This window comes from Panthera uncia, chromosome D1, assembly GCF_023721935.1.
Source record: "Panthera uncia isolate 11264 chromosome D1, Puncia_PCG_1.0, whole genome shotgun sequence".
Lineage (NCBI taxonomy): Eukaryota > Metazoa > Chordata > Mammalia > Carnivora > Felidae > Panthera > Panthera uncia.
The window spans coordinates 69,103,728-69,115,845 of record NC_064808.1 but is presented as its reverse complement, the minus strand read 5'-3'; the positions used below and the strand labels follow the sequence as shown (position 1 = coordinate 69,115,845).

Here is a 12,118-nt window from a genome sequence, read left to right as displayed (position 1 = left end):
TTAACAAACTGAGTCACCCAGGCGCCCCTCACCTCATTTTTAAATCACACTCAACAAGAAATATATAACTGCAATTTGGTGAAACACATCTTACAACTATAGTAGGTAGAAATAAACAATAAGCAAATTATAAGATGTATATAAAAGAATAAACAATAATTCAGAATTTTAGTGTTGGAAATTAGAGTAGGTATCTTCTAATTCAACTGTATCATCATGCTGAAGAGAGAACAAAAAAAAGTGATGCTTATTACCATATTAAGAGATACTCGGAGCACGTGGGTGGCTCAGTCAGTTGAGTGTCTGACTTTGGCTCAGGTCATGATCTCATACTGTTTGTGGGTTCGAGCCCTGCATCGGGGCTCTGTGCTGACAGCTCAGAGCCTGGAGCCTGCTTTGACTTCTGTGTCTCCTCTCTCTCTGCCTCTCCGCTGTTCATGCCCTGTGTCCCTCTCTCTCTCTCAAAAATAAATTAATTAAAAAAATTATTAAGCAAGAAATACCATTCCAATGACAATATTTAACATGTTTTGATTACTAATTATATGCTGGGCACTGTTCCAAGTGCTTTGTATGTACCAGCTCTTTTAATCCTTACAGCAACCCTATGAAATATTAATACCCCTTTCATAGATTAAGAAACTTAAGAGAGTTTTAATAATTTTCCCATAGTCCTATTCCAAGTAAAAGAAGCAGCATTTGAACCCAGCAATCTGTCTCCCAAAGCTGTGTTTCTGTCCCTGTACAACCTCCAGTAAATGACAATTAAGAATAATGTGTTGGGGCGCCTGGGTGGCGCAGTCGGTTAAGCGTCCGACTTCAGCCAGGTCACGATCTCGCGGTCCGTGAGTTCGAGCCCCGCGTCAGGCTCTGGGCTGATGGCTTGGAGCCTGGAGCCTGTTTCCGATTCTGTGTCTCCCTCTCTCTCTGCCCCTCCCCCGTTCATGCTCTGTCTCTCTCTGTCCCAAAAATAAATAAAAAACGTTGAAAAAAAAAAAAAGAATAATGTGTTGCCAAAATACATTATTAAACCATGCAATTGCACAAAGTTTTGGGGGGATGCTTATTGCATGCTTACAACTTAACTGAAAATTCACATAATTTTCAGCACTATGTGGGTTTTATTCATATTTTAGAATGGTGTTGTTCACCTTGTTCCAGGGCCCACGCATCACCTACAGTATGGTCTGTGTATCACTGACATCAATAAAAGCTTTAGAAGGCATGTTCAGGCAGATCCCATTACAAGGGATTGCTGAAATCCTAGTGCCAAGCACACCACTTTCCAGCCCCACCATTTGCCAAACACATCATCTCCCAGACATAACTTCCTATGCACGCTACTGACTATTCACAAAGGAGTGGTTGCTACAGACTGCATTCTGGTATAGAGGGACCAGAGCTACAGTAATGATCAAGACTTGTCCCTAATGACTGGTAGAGGTAAAGATAGCAGGGAATGGGTGAACATGCCGGAAGTCTTTGCAGAAGAGATGAAATGTGAAGAGTAAGAGGGAAGTCTTGTCTTTTCTGAGGGTGAAGCTCTACATGGCATAGGTGTAATGAGAAAAAATTCAGGTTGCGATACCTTGCTGTGTTAATGCCCTTCCAATCCACGTATGCCTAGGCCAGAATTCTTCCAAAAATGTAAATCTTACCTGCTCTCCCCTGCTTAACTTTACTACATGGCTTTTTTTTTTTTTATGCTTTATTTATTTTTAAGAAAGTGCAAGCAGGGGAGGGGCAGAGAGAAGGGGACAGAGGATCTGAGGCAGGCTCTGAGCTGACAGCAGCGAGCCTGATGTGGGGCTTGAACTCACGAACTGTGAGATGGTGACCTAAGCCAAAGTTGGATGTTCAACTGAGTCACCCAGGTGCTCCACTACATGGCTTTTTATACAGGAAAATAGTAACACTCCTTAGTGTATCTTCCCAAGCCTTACATGATCTGATGCTAAATGTATAGACACACTCCATTTCTAGAAACACTAAATTCTTTGTATTTCTCTAACCTGCCAGTCTTTCTTATTTCTATTCTCTTATATAATATGATCACTTTGCCATTGGGAATATAGGAGAATAAAACCACTTTGTAACAGTTTCACAGTAAAATTAAAGATGTACATATTTTACAACCCAGACATTTCATTTAGGATAGATGCTGCCCGAAAAGATATTTCTTGTATATTTGCATTGGGAGACATGTTTGTAGGAACAAAAGACAGAAAACATTCCAAACTCCCACCAGCAGGAAAATGAACAAATACATTCTGTTATGTGTCAGCTACCCAATTTATTGCTTCTCTGCTGCAAACTTACTCTTCATTGCCCGCTCTTTGTAAAGATATCTGGATCCTTTAAAATTTTTTTTTTCTTTTCTGAGAGACATGATGTTAAACTTTGTCAGTAGAAGGCATTGTAGAGACCTTGCAGGAAGGGGCTTTCCTTCCTGGTTCCCATGTGCTCACCTGGCAGGTCTCTGCCTGCAAAGGACTTCAGCGCGTGGCTCATAGAGCATACAAGGCTTCGCCAGTGCTGCCGTCCTGTGGTGCCCCGTCCTGTGGTCCAGGCTGCTGTTCCTCTGGCACTTGCTTCTTGCTGTTCATGGCGACCAGAACAGTAGTCAGGAGCTTCTTTTAAAACCGCCCATGGTTGGTTTGCTAGTGCAGTGCCTCTGGCAAGACAATTCCCCACAATCACAATTCCCACAGTAGCCTAGAGTGCAAATTTCTGAGGAGTTTCACAAGGTCTGTGAGCACAGCACCACACTGACTTCTCTGCTATTCGGTAAGGCCCATGGGGTGGGGGAAGTTCATTAGCTGCTCCATCTAAGCCCTAGAGACAGTGACTGCTCCTTGTGTCTGCTACGCTTATATTCTTTAGAGCTCCCTTTACCTTTTACTAGAAGTATCTCCTTACTGCAATGTTATTATAACTAATCATCCTTAAAAAAAAAAAAATTAAATCCAAGTTAGTTAACATATAGTGTAATAATGATTTCATCTATGTTCATCTATCTTGTTTCTCAAGTTCCACATATGAGCAAAATCATATAGTTCTTTTTCTCTGACTGAATTATTTCGTTTAACATAATGCACTCCAGTTCCATGTTGTTGCAAATGGCAAGAGTTCATTCTTTTTGATGGCTGAGTAATATTCCATTGCATGGACATTTGGGCTCTTTCCATAATTTAGCTATTGTTGATAATGCTGCTGTAAACATAGGGGTACATGTGCCTCTTTGAATCAGCATTTTTGTGTCCTGTGGATAAATACCTAGTAGTGCAGTTTCTGGGTCATAGGGTGGTTCTATTTTTAATTTTGGGGGGGGGATCTCCATACTCTTTTCCACAGTGGCTGTGCCAGTTTGCATTCCCACCAGCAGTGCAAGAGGGTTCTTCTTTCTCCACATCCTTGCCAACATCAGTTATTTCCTGAATTGTTAAATTTTAGCCATTCTGACAAGTGTGAGGTGGTAGCTCATTGTGGTTTTGATTTGTATTTCCCTGGTAGTGACTGATGCTGAACATCTTTTCACATGTCTAACGAATCATTCTTTATAATAACTTCCTGTTTGTGTTGCTGTGTGGTTTCCTTGTGTTAACCGGACACTGACTGATAAATGTTACATTCACGCAAGCCCATTGGTTTACATCCGCAAACTACAGCCATAGTAACACATGTGTGGATGCACCTTCAAAGGTGAGTGAAAAAAATCAAGTCTTAGAATATACATACACAGTATGATTTTATTTATAAACAGTTAAAAAACATACACAAAGCCCAAAACACACAAGGGATATATACCATGTGTGGTATAATTATAAATAACAGAAAAACTCACAGAAGATTAAAGGAAGTGAGTATCTCTGGCAGAAGATGAAGGCACACTGGTCAGTGGCACACAGAGGAGTCAAAGATATTGGTAATGTTCTTTTTCTTAATTTGGTTATTTGTGGGGATAGTTCTACAAATGTTCATTTCTTTATTATTTTTCACTATACACATATTATATACACCCTTTGACATAAATAAAATATTCGCTAATTTAATAAAAGTAATTATCCTTTATGGTACAGAGCGACTATGTTTACCAGCAGTGCGAGTAGACCAGAGTTGTTCCACTGGCACACTAAGACAGTGCTCTCTCAGCCCTGGGTGGCCAGTAGGGCCAACACAAGTGTTGAACTAGACTTGATTCTCTGATAATGTCACATGGGTGTTTTAATATAGTAGGTGTTCACCTTAATTTAACATTTAGTTCAAACTCAGAATAACTTTATATTATTATTTTTATCTACTTATTTATTTATTTTGAGAGAGAGAGAGAGAGAGAGCAAGTTGGGGAGGGGCAGAGAGAGGAAGAGAGGGAGAGAAGGAATCCCAGGCAGGTTCCGTGCTGTCAGCGCAAAACAAGGCATAGGGCTCGAACTCACAAACCATGAGATCATGACCTGAGCCGAAGTCGGACGCTTAACCACCTGAGCCACACAGGTGCCCCTAGCCTTTTATTATTATAGGATAAAAATTGTCCATCTTTCTTTTTTTGATTCGAAGGGAGAAGAAGAAAGAATGCTAAGATGTGTGTGTGTGTGTGCATGTCTATATACATATACATATACATAGTTTTATGTTTTAGTTTATCAATACACCATAGTGATATACCTACCTATTCAACACGGGTTCTCTGAAGAACCACCTAGGCTACTTCTCTCAGGGTCCCTGCTGCAGCCCGCACTGTAAAGGCTGCAATAGCAATCTGTCTCTTCACTTCTCCCCAGGCCTTGGAAGGATCATCTTTGTTTTCGATGTCAAACAGAGCATCATAAATTCCTGGAAATGACTCCCCTGCATACTTGTTGTGGCTGCTTGGAGCGTAGATGACATGCCTGTTGATAAAGACAGTGTGTTATCTATCAGTTGTCCAAATGATACACACAAGAGAAAAACAGGATCGCTCTATCAACCCTGGACTGCACAATTCTAATTTCATGATATGAATAAGCCACTTGTCAGCTGAATTTCCAAGTTTAGTCACTTCCAAAGACCAGTCTATGACGTGTGTGTTAATTAACTATGTTTTGACTTTTTTTTTGTTTTTTTACGTTTTTATTTGAAGTCCAGTTAGTCAATGGGGCGCCTGGATGGTTCAGTCAGCTAAGCGGCCAACTTTGCTTCAGGTCATGATCTCACAGTACTTGAGTTCTAGCCCCGTGTTGGGCTCTGTGCTGACAGCTCAAAGCCTGGAGCCTGCTTTGGATTCTATGTCTCCCTCTCTCTCTGCTCCTCCCCGACTTGCACTCTCTCTCCCTTTCAGAAATAAATAAGCATTAAATTTTTTTTTAATTCCAGTTAATATTAGTTTCAGGTGTACAATGTAGTGATTTAACATTCTATACATTACTCAGTGCTCATGATGAAAAGTGTACTCTTAAACCCTTTCACCTATTTCATCCACCCTCAACCCTACCTTCTGTTAACCATCAATTTGTTCTCTATAGTTAAGAGTCTAGGGGTGCCCGGTTGGCTCAGTTGGTTAAGCATTCTACTCTTGATTTCCGCTCAGGATACCATGAGATTTCCCCACATCCATGAAATCAAGCCCACATTGGGCTCTGTGCTGACAGCCTCCTTGGTCTTCTCCCTCTCCCTCTCTCTCTCTCCCTACTTTGCATGTGCTCGCTCTCTTTCTCAAAAATAAACTTTATTATTTTTTTTTTCTTTCAACGTTTTTTATTTATTTTTGGGACAGAGAGAGACAGAGCATGAACGGGGGAGGGGCAGAGAGAGAGGGAGACACAGAATCGGAAACAGGCCCCAGGCTCCGAGCCATCAGCCCAGAGCCTGACGCGGGGCTCGAACTCACGGACCGCGAGATCGTGACCTGGCTGAAGTCGGACGCTTAACCGACTGCGCCACCCAGGCGCCCCTCAAAAATAAACTTTAAAAGAAAAGAGTCTGTTTCCTGTTTTGCCTCTCTCTCTTTTTTTCCCCTATTCTCATTTGTTTTGTTTCTTAAATTCCACATATGAGTGAAATTATATGGTATTTGTCTTTCTGACTTATTTTGCTTAGGATGATACTCTCTAGCTCCATCCACATCGTTGCAAATGGCAAGCTTTCATTCTTTTTTTAATGTTTATTTATTTTTGAGAGAGAGAGAGAGAGAGAGAGAAATGGAGCACAAGTTGGGGAGGGGCAGAAAGAAAGGGAGACACAGAATCTAAAGCAGGCTCCAGGCTTTGAGCTGTCAGCACAGAGCCCAATGCAGGGCTTAAACTCATGGACTGCAACATCATGACCTGAATCGAAGTCAGACGCTTCGCCAACTAAGTCACCCAGACACCCCAAGATTTCATTCTTTTTAATGGCTGAGTAGTATTCCATTGTAGATCCATAACACTTCTTCATTATCTGTTCATCAGTTGATAGACATTTAGGCTGTTTCCATGGTTTGCCTACTGTAGATAATAACACTATAAACACTGGGATGCACGTACCCCTTTGAATTAGTTTTTTTTGTTTTGTTTTGTTTTGTTTTTTTATTCTTTGGGTAAAAACCTAGTGGTGCAATTATTGGATTATAGGGTAGTTCTATTCTTAACCTTTTGAGGAACTTCCATACTGTTTTCCAGAGTGACTGTACCAGTTTGCACTCCTGTCAAAAGTGTAAGAGGCTTATTTCACTTAGCATCACACTCTCCAGTTCCATCCACGTCGCTAAGTGAAATAAGCCATACAGAGAAAGACAGATACCATATGGTTTCACTCTTATGTGGATCCTGAGAAACTTAACAGAAACCCATGGGGGAGGGGAAGGAAAAAAAAAAAAGAGGTTAGAGTGGGAGAGAGCCAAAGCATAAGAGACTGTTAAAAACTGAGAACAAACTGAGGGTTGATGGGGGGTGGGAGGGAGGGGAGGGTGGGTGATGGGTATTGAGGAGGGCACCTTTTGGGATGAGCACTGGGTGTTGTATGGAAACCAATTTGACAATATATTTCATATATTGAAAAAAAAAATAAGAGGGACAGAAAAAAAAAAGTGTAAGAGGGTTTCCCTTTCCCCACAGCCTCACCAACACCTGCTGTTTCTTGTGCTGATGATTTTAGCCATTCTGACAGGTGGGAGGTGATATCTCATTGTAGTTTTGATTTGTATTTCTTTGATGATCAGTGATGTTGAACATCTTTTCTTTCTTTTTCTTCTTTTTTAAAAATGTTTACTTATTTGCTTTTGAGAGAGAAAGAGAGAGGGAATGCACAGGGGAGGGGCAGAGAGAGACAGGGAGACAGAGAATCCCAAGCAGGCTCTGCACTGTTAGCGCAGAGCACAACTCAGGGTTCGAACACACAAACTACAAGATCATGACCTGAGTGGAAATCAAGAGTCAGACGCTTAACCCAACGGAGCCACCCAGGTGCCCTGAGTATCTTTTCATGCGTCTGTTGTCCATCTGTATGTCTTCTTTAGAAAAATGTCTACTCATGTCTTCTGTCCATTTTAATTGAATTATAAAGTTCTTTATATATCACGGATATAAAACCTTTATCTAATTATGTTTTTATTTTAAACAGATGACTTAACGTGGTTCATAGCAACAAAAATAACAAGAGCCACAATAGTTGGCACCTACTAGGGATCATGCTTGTTATATAATTTGCCTATAATTTTTCTAACCCTTGAAAATAAACTCTACAAAGTTGATTTTAGCATTTCAAAAAGGAGGAAATTAAGATATGAGAGATTATGGGATCAGTCTCAAGTTACATTGCAAGTAAGTACTGACTTTTCACTATCCCACTTTATCCTCTGAAATGTAGCACAGTTGTGATTATCAAAGTCCTGTTTGTGACCTGCCAACTTACTACCGTGTTTTTCTCATTAAAAAGGAAGACACACTAACATGTTAGAATGCCTACCTTAAAGTATGAAGAACTATTAAAAACAACCTTGAAAGTTTAACATGACCTAGGTAGAAGGTGATGTTTTATTAAAAGAACTATGTCAGGGCATAGTAGGTTAAGTAGCTTAGTAGGTTAAGTGTCTGACTCTTGGTTTTGGCTCAGGTCATGATCTCACAGTTCTGTGAGCTCGAGCTCCACAATGGGCTCTGTGCAGCTGGCAGCTCAGAACCTGCTTGGAATTCTCTCTCTCTCCCTCTCTCTTTCCCTCTACCCTACTCGCACTGCCTCTGTCTGTCTCACAATAAATTTAAAATCTTAAAAAAAAAAGAAAAGAAAAGAAAGATCTATGTCAGTTCATGTAATAGCCCATGAAGGGAAGGATAAGTTCCCAAGCAAAGAGGTAAGGAAAGAGGCACAATCATGCTGCCATTGGGAAATGAGTTACCATGCTTGGATCATGCCCAATTCTGATCCTTTGATAATCTATAAACAGACAGATGGGGCTATTTCTTGTTAGTCAGTGATCTAATTCATTCTGCAACTTTCAGTAGGATCAATCTAATGTTCACCACTGATGTTTATCAGAAATATTTAGGATTGTCAAGAATTAGTAAAAAATGTGAACATTAGGGGAGTAAGTAAATATATATTTATTATATACATTTCACATATATTTATTATGTCTTATATACATACATAAACACAAATATATTTAAAATGAGAGAGGGGCTAAAATTATCTAAACCAAAATATAAGCATAAACTAACTGATGGAATTGGGGATATTTTTATTTCCTACCTGTGACTTTGTGAATATTCTAAATTTCCTACAATGAACATATATTCATTTATTATCAGAAGTAAAAAAAATTAAAAAGAAAGGTATATAGCCATCATATTACATTATACGAAGAAATAATATATTTATCATTTACTATATATATTTTGAAATTTTCTATTTGCTTACAAGAAATCAGCTATAGTTTTTCCACAGTGCAAAAAATAAGAATGATATAATCAATAGTCATATTTGTATCCTTACCTATAGAAAGGCCTGTCTGGTAATCCTAAAGGATCAATAAATGCTCGTTCCAAAAACATCAATTGATCATTCATAATTCTCAATAATATTGGGCTAAAAAAGAAAATGAATACAGTTGTCACTTCACGAAAATGTGAACACTACACAGCAAACTAAAAATTCAGAACAAAACAGGGTTTCCTGGGTGGCTCAGTCCATTAAGCATCGAACTCTTGATTTCAGCTCGGGTCACGATCTCACGATTCATGAGATAGAGGCCCATATCAGGTTCTGTGCTGACAATGCAGAGCCTGCTTGGGAGTCTCTCTCTCCCTCTCTCTGTGCCCCTCCCTGGCTCACACTCTCTGTCTCTCAAAATAAATAAATAAACTTTAAAAAAGTAAATAATAAAATTCAGAACAAAACTAAACACAACTAATATATCTTAAATTCCTATGATATGCAAATTAGGAACAGCATACACAGTTACATTTAAAGAAACCTATAAAATACTATTCTCCTGGGGCTTGTAAAAGCACATGAAGTTATACTTTCCAATTGAAAAGATGACAGTAATTTTTATTTATTTTGAAATAATAATGAATTGACAAACCTAGGCATTTAAAAATAGGCAAGATTTTTTCATCTTAGGTATTGTAGTAATCTACTCAAAGTAGTCACTTCAATATGGAATGGGATAGCTCATGAAGAGAAGGATAAGTTCCCAAGCAAAGAGGTAAAGAAGGATAACCTATTAATGTTAATGTAAGGTTCCTGGAAAATTATACATATTTTACCAAATGACAGCTAATGTTTTTATTGTTATTAAAGATAAACTATAATAAACACAAGAAATGGTGTTTACTTTATCCTTTTAACAAGATTTGAATGTCTGCTGTTATCAAATATCAGATACTTCTAGAGGCGCCTGGGTGGCTCAGTCAGTTGAGCGACCGACTTCGGCTCAGGTTGTGATCTCACAGGTTGTGAGTTCAAGCCCCGCGTTGGGCTCTGGGCTGACAGCTCAGAGCCTGGAGCCTGCTTCGGATTCTGTGTCTCCCTCTCTCTCTGCCCCTCCCCCACTCATGCTCTATCTCTGTCTCAGAAATAAATAAACATTAAAAAAAATTTTTTTTTAAATAGCAGATACTTCTCCTGCTATCACAGAATTCATATTCCAAAGAGGGGGGTGTTATTGTAAAAAGAATGATTCGATATCATTGAAAATGTATCAAGTTTTGAATAGTTGAACAATGAGTTATTAAATTCAACATATTAATTCTGCTATAATTTAACTATTGAGAACTGTTATTTAATAATTTAGTTATTTCTTTATTTAGTTATATTTTAGTTTTAATAATAACTACTGATTCCTATATGCCAATTACTATTCTGAATGGTTATGTAATGTCTTCTTTCTTTTCTTTTCTTTTTAAGTAGGCTCCATGCCCAACATTGAGCTCACGACCCTAAGATCAAGAGTCTCCTGCTCTACTGACTGAGCAGCCAGGAACCCCAGTAATGTTTTCTTTAATGTTCAGAGCAATCCTGCAAGTTAGGCAGGAAAGCAGTCCCATTCCATAGCTAAGATAACTAAGACTCAGTAGTTAAATAACATGCCCACATTCACAACTAGAAAGTTTTAGAATGAAATAGAAGCTCAGTACTATTCTTTCAACCGCACTATGTTGACAAAAGGAAAAATAAAATAACTAAAGACCCCATAATCTGGTTTGAGCTATTTTTAACATTTATTTATTCAACATCAAGAACTCAGGTTTTGTGACAGTATCAAGGTAAACTCAGTGTAAACTTTACCTGTGAACACCTCACATAAACTAACAGTGGAGACAACTGCATAAAACACAATTTCAGTAAGATACTAAAGGTTTCTGAACCAAATTCATAAAGCATTACAACAACAACAACAACAACAACAACAACAACAACACATACACACACACCTCTCTCTGGATTTCTGATCTTGAGGCTACCACTGAAAAACCATGCTGTTCCTTGTACAAAGCACAGCCTAGTTTGAAATAGCCCTGGGAGGTAAATGCTGAGAACATGGGACTTAAGTAAATGGGGTTTCTGCATTCCAGAAGCATGCTGACCTTCCCAGGAAAACCGAAGAACGAATAAGTCTTCAGGTTGAATACTATGTGAACATGAAGGTACCAAGGAGACAACTTTCTGAATCCTTTGATGGATCTAGGGATTGATTCAGCAGAAGCAGAATTAAAGAAGCGTCTTTTCCTTGGATTTCAAAGTTTGGGTTGAGAAATTCAACATTCAGTTTCATGTACTTTAGCCAGCATTTACTATTATCATGGGTAATGCATTTTTACAGATGTTTCAGGATTTGTAAACATAGTGTGGAGACACAAACTATACCTTAACTACTATTTAGAGAGGATAGGACAAATACAGAAATATCCAAAGTGAAAGCCAAATATCCTAGAAAACCATAATCTATGCCCATAAAGCATTGTGCCAGCAAGAAGAAGTATCATTTTTTTTTTTAAAGATAGAAAATCAACTTCATAGAATATATGGTGTTTGGAATGTCCTTAAAGTTTATTTCTCGTTGTAGATTTTTTTTTTACCCACATAAAAAATTTGGAAAGAATTGGAAAGTATACAGAAAAAAAACCCTCATGTCTACCCCAGAATAACACAATTATTATACTAATTGGTTTATCTTGAGTTTTTCTCTATATTTGTTCAATAAAAGTATAATCAAATTCTATTTAAATTTTATATATTTTTGCTTGTTTCACATTTTATTATAAATATCTTACATTATATTTCCTTTATAATCATCTATTTTAATGCTTATAAATTATTCAAATTAGTGGACAACTAATTTTTTTTAGTTAATTACTCCCCTCTTAGGTAATGACTGTTTGGAATTATTTGGTATTATAATTCCTATCTTTCTCTGAGAAGCCCTTTTTCTCTTTCCAAACTTGAAACTCTTTCCTGAAGAAAAAGTCCAAGAAATGGAAATACTATGCCAAAGTCTAAGAACTCTGTAAATGGCTCTTGAAACATTAGCAGTATGAGTTTGTGCTTTTCCAAAGGTTTTTATTTTTTATTTATTTTCTTTTTCAAAAAGGTTTTCAAAGCAATTCACAATGCTATCAAAAGAGTGTGAGAATGCTGGCTCCAGTGAACCATCTGGGGCAAT

The 12,118-nt window shown here is 38.2% G+C and overlaps 1 protein-coding gene across 4 annotated transcripts in view; it reads right to left on the bottom strand.

Annotated features, from left to right (window-relative positions):
* Positions 1-3,632: 3,632 nt before the first annotated feature.
* LOC125938240 (Putative N-acetylated-alpha-linked acidic dipeptidase) overlaps positions 3,633-12,118 on the bottom strand; it is a 67,855-nt gene continuing 59,369 nt past the window's right edge. For 3 of the 4 annotated variants that reach the window (XM_049653283.1, XM_049653300.1, XM_049653290.1), the window contains 2 exons: positions 8,947-9,039; positions 3,638-4,889 (listed from right to left, as the gene is read on the bottom strand). In XM_049653283.1, the coding sequence (XP_049509240.1) occupies positions 4,700-4,889; positions 8,947-9,039 (283 nt within the window). In that variant the 3' untranslated portion in view covers positions 3,638-4,699. Of the gene's footprint in view, positions 4,890-8,946; positions 9,040-12,118 lie in introns of all 4 variants that reach the window. The other variant, XM_049653274.1, reaches the window with a different exon arrangement.